Source organism: Triturus cristatus, chromosome 8, assembly GCF_964204655.1.
Source record: "Triturus cristatus chromosome 8, aTriCri1.1, whole genome shotgun sequence".
Classification (NCBI taxonomy): Eukaryota; Metazoa; Chordata; class Amphibia; order Caudata; family Salamandridae; genus Triturus; species Triturus cristatus.
In genome coordinates this window covers 77,745,328-77,762,170 of record NC_140591.1, presented here as the reverse complement: position 1 = coordinate 77,762,170, position 16,843 = coordinate 77,745,328, and the positions used below count along the sequence as shown (strand labels likewise).

Here is a 16,843-nt window from a genome sequence, read left to right as displayed (position 1 = left end):
CAGGAAAAGACTTGTGGGACTGACCGATCCAATTAATACGTCTAACCATATTGAAGTCATCAAATAGGGCCTTGCTGTTACCAATTTTGGAACTCAAGTAATGAAGGGATTTATTCTTAAGGTTGGACCAATGTTCGTAAGATCCTTCCAGGAGTGGTGGAACATTTGCCAGGATGATCATGTAAGGGGTGGCTTGGGGCGGAAGGTGTAGACTAGTGGGGGGTGGAGAGAGCCCCGCTCCCACCCCTTCAGTACCAACCCTGTTGACTTGAGAGGGGCGTCTTTGCAGGTCATGACAAGTATAAATACTCCTGTCGGTAACAGCAGCATGACCTGGGGCGGTAACGTTCTCTTCCCCTATAGATGGTAGCAAAGGCATTACCCCCACTGGTCTTGGTGGTCTTGAGCTACCAGCCTCGTTGGGCACCTCCACTGACAACACCCCGTTTGATGGCAAGGGGGGCCCTGGGACTAAGCTCTTGTTACCAGAAAATCTAGCTTCCAATTGGTCCAACCTATTGGCTACAAGATCCAATTTTTGGTGTACAGGTACAAGGAGACAGGATAGATGATCTGTAAGGCCGGCAAGAAGTAAATCCAAAAGAGGTTGTAACTGGGCCTGGCTAGTAGGAATAATGTTTAGGTCCAAAACACTCCCTTCTACAGGGGGCCCGCTAGGCTTAAGAGAGAGCGACTCGACAATAAGTTTACTCTTTCCCTGACCTCTCGGTTGTTTATTAATAACGACTTTTGTATTGCCTTTAGCTTTATTGGCCATCCTCCCTCTTGTTGTAACCCTGGAAGGACTCTGAATGGAAGCATAACCCTGAACTGGGCCCAAAGATTCCTGCACGGGGGGAGTAAGTGCGGGAGGAGAGGTGATACCATCAATAGGGCTAGTATGATCATAGGCAGGCGAGCCAGTCTGTATCTGGGCACATGGAAGGGAAGAATTGGTGGGATCTAGGGAGAGTCTACGTTCCACCGCTTGAATCTCGAGGTTCAAAGCTGACTCTGCTCTTATTAGATAATCGTCGAGTGTTCCCCCCTGTTTATCACCAGCCCTCCTTTTAGACATGCTACTGGGGCAAGTACGGCCACACTTATTAGCGAGCAACCCGCCTTCCATTAGTATAGCACTGAAGCTTGATATGGTGCACAGCAAAACAATAGTAGCGTATCCCACTGGCAACTCACAGTTCTTGGCGCCAACTCCTTACAGCAGCGACGAGGAGAGCTGTGGCAGAGCGAAGTCCCACCACAAATGTTAGGGAATAGGCCCAGCCCAGCCCAACCTTTTCCGGGCTTTGACGGGCAAGGACGGGCCCGTCCTTGGCCCGGGCTTTGCCCGGGCGCAGCCCGCGCACGTCCCGCGCAGCGGCTCTTCGTCCCAGCCTTTAACCCTCCCCGGTCAGTCTGTGCAATTCCACACCTGTCAGTCTGTGCAATTCCACACCTGTCAGTCTGTGCAATTCCACACCGGTCAGTCTGTGCAATTCCACACCGGTCAGTCTGTGCAATTCCACACCGGTCAGTCTGTGCAATTCCACACCGGTCAGTCTGTGCAATTCCACACCTGTCAGTCTGTGCAATTCCACACCTGTCAGTCTGTGCAATTCCACACCGGTCAGTCTGTGCAATTCCACACCGGTCAGTCTGTGCAATTCCACACCGGTCAGTCTGTGCAATTCCACACCGGTCAGTCTGTGCAATTCCACACCGGTCAGTCTGTGCAATTCCACACCGGTCAGTCTGTGCAATTCCACACCGGTCAGTCTGTGCAATTCCACACCGGTCAGTCTGTGCAAATCCACACCGGTCAGTCTGTGCAATTCCACACCGGTCAGTCTGTGCAATTCAACCGAGGGGGGTCAGGTCACTTTGCTGGTATCCCGCCCTCCACTCAGTGGCTCTAATTATCTAGATTATGCAAGTTGAGCAGCCCTCATCAGGTGTTTTCAGAGAGTAAAGAAGCACGGCCACCTGTCTCTCAACATGGGTGAGTATACATAGGATTACAATGATAATGGTGACTGCTGATTCTCACTGTACTGCGACAGAACACAATCAAAAGAACCAGCGATATGTATTACAGTCTCTAGCACCAAGGGCCATACCACCCTTATACTCGCAGTGAACACCACTGCACACCTCCCCTTCCACAATAATCCATACACAATAGGAGTGAAGACAAGTGAACCATCACACAGAGAGACAGTGACAGTAAAAGAAACAAATCAACAAAGATAAAGACAGCCTTGAAGAACTGGGACACATCACAAGCATGAAGAGCACTGCAGACGTTTGAAGAGAAACAGCAGGACATGTCAGTACAATGCACACTACACCTCTCGCCGCAGAACATGCCTTCCCTATACCTCGTACCTTGTAACCCAAGTAAGGGCATCTGGGAATACGTCTAAACAGCAGTGGGTGTCTGGAAACCCTTAATTATATAGGTTCCTTGTAATCCTCATGAGGATAACACAACCTATTAAATGATAGGTAGCCATATTGCTGTCAACAATGTTCACTTAAAGGAATCTGAGGTATTGAACTTTTATAACAGCAAAATTGCATAAGTTAATGATTGTATAAGAACTGAACCTAAGAAATATCATAATTTATCTGTAATTATATTTTTTAAAGGCTGCGTAGTAACCAAATATTGTTTGACTCAGAATGCCAAAAGTTAAAAAGTAAGTTAAGGAACATCCAGAATCAATAGAGGAGAGTCCACAAGGGTTTGGTGAGATGTAGTTTACGGCAAGAGAATACAAACATTAATAGGGGTGGGGGAGGATGTTTTATAAGTCAAACTAGGAGGAAATTATTCAAGTAATTTCTTCTAACAATGTAAGAAAAGTTTCGAAATTGGTGCTTGGCGGGATGGGTAATAACGTTATCTCAACAGATTGTGTGGCATCTGAAGTATCCCGGACAAAGTATTTAGAAGACACTGAATTGAAGAGCTAAATACAATAGGGCCTACTTTAGATACCCAGAAGGTGGACAGAGTGCTCTTAAAAAGTAATGGTGTAAATCCATCAGAAAATTTATAAAGTATCTCGCGCTGACAAAAGCTGCGGTCCTGATAATCTACCAACTACTATGCTAAAGACAAAAATGGATTGGTGGAGTGTTATCCTTTTCAGTGTATTTAGTGTAATAAGATCAACGGGCTCAATAGAAGAAAACGGGAAAGGTCCAATCGTTAAACCTTTCATAAAAAAGGCCAAATGTTTATGGGAAACTCATCCAGTGGAGGTTGAAGGAATGGGCTGATGAAAAGTCGCTGATTCTGATTGAGCAGGGACGTTGTAAAGAAAGGCACTGTAGGATGGACCACTGGTTTAGTCTATGGTCAATTGCGATGGTAAGGTGAAGATATGTTATTATTTTGTAGACTTCCAGGCTGCGTTTGACCTCGTAAACCAAGAGATTTTGTTGGTTAACTTAGAAAACCTCGGAATCCAAAGAGCGTTAGCATGCATTCTGAGGGACCTTCATAAAAGGAGCTGAGCTAGAGTGGAACTGGGCAAGGATGGCAGTTTCTCATTAAAGACAGCGATAAGGAACGGTCTACTGCAGGGCTGTGTATTGGCCCAGACATTATTTGCACTTTATCTATGGGATTTGCCTAAAGACTTGTTGGGGTCTGCGTCCTTTTCTCCTCAAATTTGAGACAGACGTGCTTTGTCTGCTGTATGCGAATGATCTAGTAACTATGGACAGGACCCAAACAGGCCTTAAAAAAAAAAATATTTGTTTCTGGTTACTCTGCAAACGTTTAGCTACTATGCAGCAAACTAAAATACTTGTATTTGGGAATAAAACAAAAGAATATAAATAGTATTAGGGAAAATCAAAGATTGATGAAGTGAATATGCATCGTTACCTGGAAATATCAGTAAGGAACTTATGTAAGAGAGTATGGGATAATGTACTCCATCTTTACATTGTTTAGACACTGTGAGTAACCGAAAGACCATAAGTCCCGAAAGCCAATATTCTTTGAAATGTACAAGTGAGGTGAGGGAGGTAAGTTAAGTCATACTGTAGGTAGGTGTTTGCACCCTGCCACAGAGTTCAGATGTTGTCCTGGAGTTCTCCTTTGCATTGTGGGCCTTTTAGCTTTGCTTTTTACTTAGACAAAATCACTGCTATAAGATCTAAGGTAGAGAGAAATAAAAAAAACTGGATGCCGTGATCATGCCTGACCTGAAAGAAATCATGAGCATAAACCCCGGATGTTTCTGCTTCCTGGCCTGTCAGCCAGACCTTACACTGAGAGCTCCTCCCTCATTTCCCAAGCCCTAACTTCCTGCCATGTGGATCTGTGCCTCCAGTTCACTGTGGGAGTCACTGTGGTCGGACCATTGGATGTAGAACTTCTGGTGAGTGGGAGACAACAGAGTGGGTTGGGGCAGACAGGCAGTACCGGCGTGAACAGCCGGTCTGCTCTGTACCTTTCGCCAATGACAGGTTTCCCTCCACCTGCAGAGGAGCTGTGGAGGGCAGTCCTCAAAACACACCAGGTCAAACTGTAGGTGGCACTTCAACATTATTACAAGGGAGCAGTGATGTCATTTTTTTTACAGGCACATTCTGATGTCAGAACGGCCTGTAATAAAAACACTTGTCGTTTATGTTTGAAACAATGGGTCTGGGAACTGGTCATATGGCTGGAGGGCCTTGGCCAAAATGAAGAGATTGATGGAGAATGAAGCCACATAGCATGAATTAAGGGGTTCATGTCTAGCTTTTCTTGTCAGAGTGTCGACCAGCTCTTTAACTCAAAAGGACAGAAACCCTCCTCTAATTATAAAATACCAACAGACTCACATGGAGGAATTACTGTACAATGAAGCACATTCCTCTGTACTGGAGTGGGCCCACTTGTAACTGCTGGTAACAGATTACATACAAGAAGTACCCAAGACAGACTTGAGTTAATGTGTAAAAAACAACGTGCTATGGTATTAGTTTGAATGTCAATTACAACTTCAAAGCTTTGCTCTCCAGCCTCTATTATACGCCTCGTTTGGAGCAGATGAGAAGTGGACATTTGGTCCACCAGAACTGGACCCTGGAAGCACTGAACTGATGGTATGATGTTTGACATAAAGGGACCCTGGATACCAAGAACATGGCCTGCAGCCTATCAACTTTCCCTGAGAATTTGGGTTTGAAAGCCTGATCAATCGAAGACTGCTCAATTTCTGCGGAGTATGGGCCTAAGATAAGAGTATCACCAATAGAACCTAAAGTGGTGTTGATAGGTCACCTTGCAACGCGTGACCCAGATTCTTTCATTTTTGAGCTTTCCCAAGTAGCCAGAAGACTAGCCAGAAGACCTCTATCACAAAAGAGCAGTAAATAGCCCTGTATTAGGGATGAACATGTTAAGGCCAGTACAAAGAGGCAGTACAGCATTGTAGATTGTGCTTGGTCAAGTATTCTATTCCTCTTGTCTAAATAAACCACCTTCTGTCTTGTGACTTTGGTATCTATCTATCTATCTATCTATCTATGCAGAATTGGAGCTTGGTGCATGCAATAAAGCGGTTAAAAAAAACAACAAACTTTTTTTTAAATGCTAATGTGCTTTTAAGGAGATTTTTCTAGTCCCAGTAGGCTCTGTGGAAAACGTTGTGAAGAAAGGATAGCAGGAAACATAAGTAACAAACTAAACATCTTGGATGGGAAGTAGAGTGACAGAGTCTTCTTGAAGTGATTTCCTGCTATGCTATATCGCATGAATGGCGTTTGACAGTTTCTCAATAGTCAACAATCAATCTTCCAACTGCATCAATGCATAAGAAACTGAAGAACCACAAAGCTTACAAAGTCAGTGATCTCCAACTAATCTTGCAGCCCCCAAATTGTAAGCAGTACTAGTAAGGTGTGGGCATCTGCATCTCAAAGCACTATGAAAGCAGGGACCTTAAACATGCAGATCCCTAAATGCATAGAGGCATATGACCAAGTTTTACAAAACCTACATGCTTTTTATGGAAACCTAAACCACAGTACTGCCCTTCTAGGATCCCTGACAGAGTACAATAAACCTATCCTCTTTATTTGAATTCACGATATAGCTCTGAATGTCACACTGATAAAGTTTTGTGAATGAGGACTATAATATTTAAGTGGTGGTTGAAGCTACAGAGTGGTCAGTGAATGACTGTGTATAGTAAACATAGCTCTTGCAGTGCTCACTTCTCAACACACCCTGCCTGGCCTTATACCACAACAAGGAAAGGTTACTTACCCCCAATAACAGTTCTAGAGCTTATCTGTAAATAATCACTCCAATTCCTGAATCCTCTACAGCGTGGGAGATTTCTAAATCCAGCGAACATGAAGAATAATCCATATAGGAAAAGGAAAAGTTACATTACCTATAGCACTAGTTTCCCATATTGGGAATTTTCTTCAGACTCTTAACTCTTACTAATCTTCCGCCTCATCAGGGGATTGTGTATGAAAGGAAAGCTACTCTTTAAACCTTTATCCACACAGTAGACAAAGGTCATTTTAGACTCTTTATGGGATCAGTCAGAGAGGTGTACAGCACCTTATCAAAGAAGCGGCTGAGTTTGACTGCGTTGGAGGAGCCCGCTGCCAGGTATCGTGTATTCGTGCAGTCCTGTAGAGACAGAACACATCAAACAGTTAGAGGATTGTGCAATGCATACAGTAACACATTAACAAGCTTTCACCAAGGACAGCTAGGATGGAGAGAGACAAAACACACAGAGCCATGCAACTCTGCCCTTTATGTGTACGTGAAGAATGCACATTTCTTACTACATATTTACAGATTCTTATTTTTGCTGAATTGTGTGTTTAAGAACCAGAAACCTTCTCTTGTGTTCTGTGTGGGAAACCGCAGCTGTGCAAGTGTCCCCTACAACACGCCACTGAACATCCACAGCTCACGTTTGGAGGGATCAGCTTTAAGCACTGTAAACTGAGCCCGGATCTGTGCAAATATGTTCTCTTATTTTCTACTGCCAGACAGATAGTACCAATTTGAACTGCAATATATATTTGGGATTAACTTTTATAATCACTGGGACTTTCAACTCTGCTACCCACCATTTGCTTCAATACTAGTTTGTTTTCTGATCCTCCTATCAATTTTTAGGGCTGTTCTGCTCTGATTGTACGTGAGCTGTTGCTTTCTAGGCAAATGCTTCTGTTTAAGGATCAAAGTGTTAACACACATAATATCCTCCAAATTAATACTTCCATTTTATGTATTCATGAATATTACCTTAAATCAATTTAATCAAATATACTTTTTGATGCACTATAAACAACTTCTTCACAGGCAGGTATTTAATATTTAAAATGTTGTATTGTAAATCTGTTTTGGATGCTTCTCAATGAAATGTTTGCACCTTTGGTGCTTGCTCAGGAGGAAATTTTTATTATGGAACATTATTACATAGACAAATAATGAAACATTGTCCAGTCTATGGAAATCTAACATAATGAAAGATTTTCAAATCATAAGGAAATTTATTTTCCATTTACATGCTACCTGGTTTTGGGAAAAATAAAATTTGCCCCCTGTTTCTTACATTTTCAGTCAAGCTCAATACAACATCTCGCAAATCTGAGCTGAGAGATGTATCTTACGCTTAGAGTAAGGAATCCTATTTTACTGTGTAACAATTTAAGCTCTTCTCTAGTGCATCATGTCATAACTTGGCCTAATATTGCCTCGTTTGGGCATACTCGTAAGAGCTCCAAGTTCTGTAAGTGGACCAACCTATCCTTTAACAACCTGAACTCCTATTCCACCAAGTCTTATAAACACATACCTGAATAGTAGCTCCCATGCCTTGTCCTTCATGCGATTATGTATGCAGCAAAGATTGCTGGATCTTGTAACTTTGGGCTCTCACATTTGTTTTAAATAATCAACAATACCCACCTGGAAGGATATATGTCTGTTAAGTGGATAGTTCTGTTGCCTCTATACATTCTAGTTCTGTATCTTACCCTCATTCAGTTGCACAGTGGACCACCAATACTCCTGCATTGCTGCCAGCCATTCTTTCTTCAGTGGCAGATGCAGTGTTAAGTTTGACGTCATTGAGATTAGAAAGAGTGAGACAATAAAAGAACGCAAAAGCAGCAGTTTGGTTAATTCCAAACGCACCCTTATATGCAGCACAATAGGATCCGTGATCTGCCATACAGCTGAATACGGGAAGGACACAGATGTACAAGGCCATAAGGGCTCATCTAGTAATATAGCATTTCAAAGTGGGGCAATATAATTCAGTTAAAAATCACTATCCTTTCTTTATTACTGTACTGAGAGGATAGGCAAAAAATACAGGTAGACATCTTTAATACAAATCTGACATGCAAAGGTGCATCATCTTGAAGGTTTTATGCATAATACACAAGAGAAGCAGGTTTACGTCCCATTAGATGTCAAAAATCCTCAATCACGTACAGATAGAAATTTCCCGCATATACCTGTTGGCATCGCTGGCAAAGTAGTGAATAGTAAAAGATAATACATAGTTAAGCACATCCCTGTCACAGGATCAGGGCATGCTCATTATGAAAGATTTGTATAGAACAGCAGTGACTTACAGGGATGTCAAGGTGCTACAGTATACTACGTAAATGAGAGACCACCAATAAAGAAACAAAAGTTGTGAAAAGCCAGGTCTTGAAAGCTTTTAAGAATATTACATTGGCTTTCACTTTGAGGCAAGAGGTCAGGAGATTACAGCGCTTAGGAACCAAGTAGAAAAAAAACACCACCTCTGCAACAGGTGAGCTAGATTTAGTGGACCGTCCGAACATCCACAGAAGCAAATCAAGGATGCTGGGCTAGAGGGTATCTAGGGAAGCAGGACTGACGGAATGAGACCAGAAATGCATTTGTCTTGACGACAAATGCAAAAACATTTGAAGACAATTCTTCTAAAGATTAGAAGGTAGTGAGACTTTACCAATTTGCCGGAATTATGGTCTTGGCGCATCAATTCACGAGTAAGGCAGGTAGCTACTCTCTGTAAAAGCTGGAGTTACGCCAGAGTGTACTTTGGAAGACTCGGGTGCAAAGAAACGCTGTAATCTAATTTAGTTAGATCGAATAACAATTTTGTGGCAACTGACAGACCTCAAAGTATTTTGCTTTTGAGAATTTCAAATAGACAAAAGTCAGTTTTTCAAAAATCAAGCTCTCAATTGTAAGGTAAAAGTGATGGATGAAAGTTCTGACATTTGTGGTAAGACTGGAACTTTGGAAGAGAGAAGAGAGTAACCCCATATTCAAAATAAGGATAAACAGATCTGAAATCCAAGCAAGACTGGTCCTGACAAGATAAAAGTGCGCCCACAGTGTTGTTGAGCTTTAAGGGAATCTATGGACCGAGAGAATGTGGAAGGAAGGGGTAGAAGTCTCCTAAAAAAACTAACATAAAAGCAGGCAAATCCTGCACAACTCTGGGAAGCAAGCAGTGCATAAAAGAACCTAACATGTTATGGCATAAAAGGTAACACTCACCATTGTCCTACCTCTTTTTTGTCACCTCGAACTTCCAACAAGTTCTTACTACCTTTATATTCTGTTGTAGTTCCTGTTCACCGCCCTTTTTCTCTCATATCTAGGGCTTCTACCATATACCTCCCTGCTTCCACTGTCCAAGTTAGCTGAGACTTGTATTCTGTACTGTACGTTTTTTCTGATTCCATGAAACAATTTAGTATTTTTAACTACTTTGTCTTTTTAGGTCAAAATAATATTTTACCAGTATGTCAACATTTACGTTTAATTTGATGTTAAGTATGCTTTTCTCTTTTCACTCTGGGTGTCAAACTTGTTTGCTTGAGGAACAAGATATAGCAAGAGTGAATTTGGTGTATAAAGCGAGTTGTACTGTGCAATAACTTTATGAGCTCATGTAAGATAATGAACATTTAAAGAAAAAACGACTAGAAACAAAATCACAGCACATTTTAAAAAGCAGTCTCCTTGCACACCACAGTACGGTAACTGGATATATATATATATATATATATATGTATTCTAATTGTGGCAGACCCGTGCACACAGATTGCACCAGGTTTCACCCTTTCAAGAGAGAACTCACGAAAACATTAATCCAAACCACTGGCCACACAGCTGCAGAATACAAACCAGGTTAATTTCTTCTGCATTGAAATCTTCTGCTAGAAAGGCTGTTCGGGACAGAACATCATTACGCTTTTGTTCAGGGATTTGGTCCAACTTGGTCCCAATCACCAGCAATGGAATTTGGTTATCGGCGAACTGTTCCCGGTCATAGTCTCTATGCACAAGGGAAAGACATAAGCATGGTCAGAACTGTAACAGTGGCTAAGGAAACAACTCCCAAACCGAGCCTGGAGTCAAAAGGGTAAAAGAGGAAGAAAACCAGAGGGGACTTTGGCATAATCAAGATAATGTGGAACAGTTAATGCTTCTTCTGATTTACTTCATTAGTGAATATAAACAGAAACTTTACAAACATGAGAAGGACCACATGGGAGGAGATCAATGCGAATGAACACCATGGCAAGGGAAAGCAAGAGGAATGCTAGGGTGCAGAGCAAGAGGAAGAACACGGAGACACCACTGTATTCCTGGTAGCGAAGTAGGTGTTCAGAGTGAAAACGACATTAGACAAAGAAGGAACGGTTAGGTACAAGGAGAACCAGTTGAGTTCCTTTGCCCCAACCGAAAGCCAGGAGCACAATGGAGCTACTGACTGTGCTGAACGCAGTAAAGGGATCAGGAATCAAAAGGATTGAGCAGAGTTAGTTGTGGTGAGCAAAGGTAAAGACGTTTGAGACTTTAGCGATAGCAGTTTCAGTGGACTGGAATTTGTGGATGCCAGACTGTAACTAATTTAGTTAATGGGAGAAGAGGTATAGAGTTAAGAGTGGAATGACACCAGATGCTCAAGGGCTTTGAAGAAGAAAGGATAGTTTGAATAGAGGGTATTTTAGAAGTCGGCCTGCTCAGGAGGGACAGGACAGTCACAGACAAATCATACTGGCTAATTTATACACAGGAATGAATGTCTCAGGTGAGAAGTAAGGAAGACCAGTACGCCTGGCAAGAGGGCTAGTAGGTTAATGGGAGGAGGAGTTGGAGGTATCATAGAAGGAATTGTCAGTACGGACTAACAGGTTTCATCCACTGTAGAGTATAGTAGTCAAACCCAGTATCTCAGGGAGTGAAAGAAGGAGTTAGAAATGTGGTAGAAAGGCATTAAGATGGATGCAGTGCGTGGTTCGGATGCTAACAAATTTTAACAAAAAATAGGAAGGCTTTTACTGCCAGGTGGGGAAGAGTGACTTAAACACGCAGGACTGTTTCAGTGGCTGATGTTTGATGGTTTGGAAGCGATGAGGATGAAGGGAGCATGCAGTGTTGTCAGACCCAGCGATGTTCTCACCCGTTGGTGACCAGGACTCCCGTTGGTGGAAGGTCTCGGTTCAGCGCTTCCAGGGACCAGCGGTAGAGATTCTGTGATGACTTCTTGTTGGTCAAATCATGGACCAATATAATACCTGCAATAAGACAAAATCCAATTGATCTAACCAACCATCAATCAGAAACTACAATTTTCTTTATCCAAATGATGATATCATGTATAGGACCACAAAAATATGCAAAAATGCGATAGATGGAATGCTTGAATTAATCTCAGCCACTGGCAAAAACTCGGGCTGCATTCCAGTCCATCGTTGTTTTGCACACCATGCCACCTTAGCTTGGACCCAGTCAAATGTAAATCAGCCTTGACCCTGCTCCATTAGAACACTCCAGCCCGAACTGCCTGGCCAGGTCCTTCCTCAACCGGAACACAAGCAACCCAGGACATTTTGCCCCAGTTAGGACTCATCAGCTAGGTATGGCTCGGTTCCAGTGAAACAGTGTGCACAGGACCCATCTCTGGGCATACCCATCCCAGTTAGGGCGCCACACTAAATTATACAAAAAAGGGATGGAATGCTTTAATTAATCTCAGCCACTGGATATTACTCGGGCCGCATCCCAATCTATCGTTATTTTGCAAGTATAGGATGGATCACATTAATTGTGGTAGTTCTAAGACAAGCAGTTTCACAAATCCTCAAAACTCATTGTTCGTTCATCGTTCATAGTTATTGGTGAAGTTTATACATATTCATGTGTTAACTGAAGGACAGTGTCTGAGTATGGAATCTTGACTGTTAAAGGCATAGACTGCAGATTGGTGAACTTGGAGTAAGTCCTAAATCACTGGTAAGACTGGAAATATTTGTGCACACTATGTGCTGAAGCACTCTATACATTCTTTATTTTGAGCACAGTGACCCCTGCCTTTGGTCTCCTTTCTACATAATGTTGTAGCGTTCCTTTGACCTTTTGTTCCACAATGAGAGACCGATATATCGTAGACACAATAAATGAATTATGTGGTCCTTTGGTGTGCCGCTTCACTTATTTGGGACTTCTCAAACAAGGCTACCTTTATGCACAAATAGTGGCTGCCGCTACCGGTGTCGAAAGGAAGGGATTGGCTGAATGAAGCATCTTCTTGGAATATATATATATATCTAGTCACTGTGTATACTTGATATGAATTGACCTAAAGTTGTTCTGCCACTCCCAGCCTGCTCAATATTCGAGGTCACATCACTTTCGCTTTTCAAGTTCTCCACTAGTTGTCAGTAAAGAAGACGTACACAATTCAAGACACTCTGCATCCCTCACCCGTTAATGCACTGGATCTTATTACAATTCTAACTACCGCCAAAGAGTAATCCTTGTAGCCCAACCGACCATGCATCTGTCCATTCTACGATGGATTGGACATGGTGCAATTAACTCCCAACCACAAAAAGAATCCTCAAAAACGACCTTGATTTCTGAAGAGCTGCAAAGATTTGACTGTTCGAAATACTTCCCTCCGGTATATTTCAGACTGGAGGAAAATGATATCAAGGCTTCTTCACACAAATCAGCAACTATCACTTGGGACGAATTTACACCTATATCCGAAACTCAAATTTGAATGGTGATAAGAACAGTAAGTCTTGTTCCCTTATAGATCCTCTCCAGATTAAGGGTTTTCCATCTGTAAACTCCCATAACTGGCTATCTATGCTGATTATGTCATTACTAACATGATTATCAGATCCTTTGGAACTCAAGAAAGTTCTTGTCAGACCAAAGAAAAGACAAAAAAAAAACATTGTTCCCTGTACTCATGTCAATAGTAGGCTCATTACCCAACTGTCAGCCGTCGCCAAGTGAAGAGAGCACCACGGTGCTGTACAACGCCGATGCCTTTTTTTTTTTAAAGATGTTTCATTCATTTGGTACAGCCATAATGATTATTCCTTTGAATAAAAAGGTAGAAGTTTGTCTCGTGTTTAGTGTGAGGTGTTAGTAAGTGGCCTCCCCCAAGGAGGCAGGGATTGCATCCAGGGTGCCAGATGTTAAGTATTTTAATCTGCAAATATCCCACCCTCCGTGAGACTCTGCAGGTCTGCTCTGGCATACAGTGGTGTGTGTGATCTCCACAGAAGGGCTTTCTATAGAGGAACAGGGCACTGGTGAGAGTAGAGGATGGGGCTGATGGTCCCCACTGACTGCTCTTCAGCATGTATACGCCAAACCCAGTTCAGAGGGGAATGTTTGTGAGGACTGTGCATCTTATTGTACTGAGTTGTTTACAATATCACAAGCCTTTTGCAGCACAATTTAATAACCGAATCGTCGGTGAGTACAGGTGAGGTAGCTTTCTTAGTGCAATCAATGTATTTGCTTTCCTTTTTGCTTCATAATAAACTATCCTAGAGCATGACTGAGATTTATTCTGGTCCTTCAAATGACACTGATTTTCTTTGATTCATGCGTTGCCTGTAGGGTTGTTTTTGCATACTTTATACTCACTATTTCATAAGCAGGATTGATCCAGTAAAGATCTTGGGACGCGCTTCCTATGCTACAGAAGGACAAGTGCAGAGCTCTCCTGGGTGCTGGCCATGCCCAGTCTGTGTGGGCAGTGAATGGGATGCAGAGAGGTGCCAGATGTCTCAGCGGTGGATATTCTCATAGACTGCCCCGACATCTGGCAGTCTACTTAAGGGTTGCAGTGATAGAGTTGCAGTCATTCAAAAACTCTCAACCAAGAAGCACCTTACTCCTTTACATTTACTTCTGCGATCATAGCCCTACACTATCAAAAAATGACACTAATCTGAACAGTATGAAAGATGTCCAGTAGGTAACTGTCCAATAGTCGTATTGTGATGTGAAACTAACTTCAAAGGTACATCTTGTTGGACCTGGCCCTTTTTGTAGGGTTATCCCCGAACATTTTGCCTTCTTCCTCCTATTTGTTGTGACCTGTTTTGGTTGGCTCTAGGACTCTGCACACTTTACCACTGCTGATCAGTACTAAAGTGCATATGCTTTCTGTGCAAATTGTGATTCTACATGGTTATCCATGATTCACTTATTTGATTTACTGGTAAGCCCCTAGTAAAGTAAACTTGGTGTGCCAAGGGCCTGTACATCAAATGCTACTATTGGGCCTACAGCACTGATTGTGCCACGCACATGAGTAGCCCTGTAAACTTATCTCCAGCCGGCCATTGCAGTGTCTGTGAGTGCAGTTTTACACTGCCATGTCGACCTGGCAAGTGCACCCCAGCTCAGAATTTAAAAACACATCTTTTAGTGAAGATGGTTTTTAAATTGTGTGTTTGAAAATGCCACTTTTAGAAAGTGGGCATTTTCTTGTTTAACCATCCTGTGTCTCTGCCTGCCTGTGGAAGCAATGTCTGGTTTAGACTGACAGAGGCCTGTTTGTGCATTCACTCTAGACAGTAACACAGAGGGAGTTTAGGTGTGCCCTGCATATCCGGGTGGCCCATCACCCGGCTAATGAGTCTTGCTGAGCCAGAGTGGTGGGAGGATTTGTCACTGACACTTGAATATGGCTGTGCCTGGCCTCTCATAATGCTGTCTCCATCCTCCTGGAGTGTGTCTGGAGCCAAGACAGAGCAAGGCAAGAACTTGTGCACTGCAAAGGCTGTCCTTTGAAGAATACCCAATTCAAAGGCCAATAGGGAAACAAGTATTGGACCCAACACCCTACACATTTAGAACACTTCTGGATCAAGAGGAGACTCTGCCAAGGAGAAGAGCTGAAGAGCTGTAAAGAGGAGTACTACCCCTTTGCTGGGTTGGCCTGCAGTTGCTGCTTCTGCTTTGGACAGGAAAAGGACAGGACTTTGCTGTTGATCCTGCTTGTGAAATTTCTCCAAGAGCGTGTGTGTGCTTACCTCATTTTAAGTCTCAGGTCCATCAAAGACTTCATCTGCAGTATCCCTGAACTCCACTGCTGGGAGTTCTGGCCTGACAAGTGGTGCCAATTCCAGTTCTAGACCCATGGAGATTGTTCCTGCTGCAAAAAGCTACAAAAGGCTTAAAAAACGGACGCTTCGCCCTCCCAGCACCTGTTTTTCCTGACACAGCACCACTGTGCGGGGAACGTTTCCACGCATCGCGCGGCCAAAGAAATTGACCCAGCGCTTGCCTGCGGCCAAAGAAACCACCGCAGCCAGAGTTCAGTGCACCATGTCTCCGAAGTCTGAGACCCCCGCACGGATTCCGATGTAGGCCCTGCTGTGTGACTGAAAGATTCAATGCAACGTGGGACTGCGGCTGAAGAAATCAACGCCGCATCGACCTCCAGCTCATCTGGATTTCTACGAATCGCACCTGTGCGTCAAGTTTTCCACCGAATCACCTGCAGACAAGAACCGTCTTGGATTTCAACACATCGCTTCCCCTTACAGTCTGGATTCATTACAACACTTGTCCTGCGTGCTGCAGAACTGACGCATCGTTTCCCTAGGGACTTAGGAATCGGCGCATCGCTGTGTTTTCCAACACTTCCCTCCTCTGCGGCAATTTTTCTTTGTGGATTTTGACGCATCTGAGGTACTTTGTGTAAAGTCACTGCATCCAGAGTCCTATGGACAGATTTGCTTGAAACGTTTGAAAAGTAATGTTTTGAGTTTTGTATGTTGTATTTTTGTTGTTTTGGTCTTGTTTAACTAAAGATTGTTTACTTCTCTAAACAGGTGTGGTGTCTATTTGTAGTGTTTTCACTGTGTTACTGTGTGTGTTATATACAAATACTTTACACATTGCCTCTGAGAGAAGCCTGACTGCTTGTGCCAAGCTACCAAGGAGGTGAGCCGGGGTGATCTTGGGTGTGTAACTCCTTTCCCCTTACTAGAAGGAAGGGTCCCTATTTGGACAGGGTGCAAGCCATTGCCAACTAGAGACCCCCATTTCTAACACAGCCCTTCACTGGGTTCCTCAGAGACTGCCTATCTTCTTCTACTCTCCATACCACTTTAACATACCACTATAACAAACTACTGGATGCAAATATGCAAAGAGCACAATATGCCTTGTGAAACATGGAAAGCTGAATAAAGGTAGGTCCTTTGCTTCATGTAACGTGCCAGTTGCTTGATTGACAATGTGCTCTCATTTTGAGATACAGGTAAGTTCACAAAGGTGTGTGACTTGTTTGATTATGTGAATTTATTTCCAGCTAGAAAGCTCAGAAATGACTCCAGATACTAGAACACCAAGTGAAGAGTAAAGGTGTTTATTTCATGACTGAATTAAATTTAGTACAGGCTAACATGTTGAAGTTGGGGGTCAAAGCCGTTCTTTACATTATGACGGAGATCAGAAGCCCCTTGCACACTAAATGGAGGGCACGAATACCTGCTTATTTTAATAGAAATAAAGTTATGGTTT

At 43.0% G+C, this 16,843-nt stretch overlaps 1 protein-coding gene across 1 annotated transcript in view; it reads right to left on the bottom strand.

The window, feature by feature from the left end:
- The window catches only part of RABL3 (RAB, member of RAS oncogene family like 3), an 89,831-nt gene that overhangs the window by 16,865 nt on the left and 56,123 nt on the right, over positions 1 to 16,843 (bottom strand). Inside the window, exons 4-6 of the mRNA XM_085621043.1 lie at positions 11,460 to 11,574; positions 10,178 to 10,328; positions 6,581 to 6,652 (exon numbers count right to left, since the gene is read on the bottom strand). Coding sequence (XP_085477169.1) covers positions 6,581 to 6,652; positions 10,178 to 10,328; positions 11,460 to 11,574 — 338 coding nt within the window. The remainder of the gene's footprint in view (positions 1 to 6,580; positions 6,653 to 10,177; positions 10,329 to 11,459; positions 11,575 to 16,843) is intronic.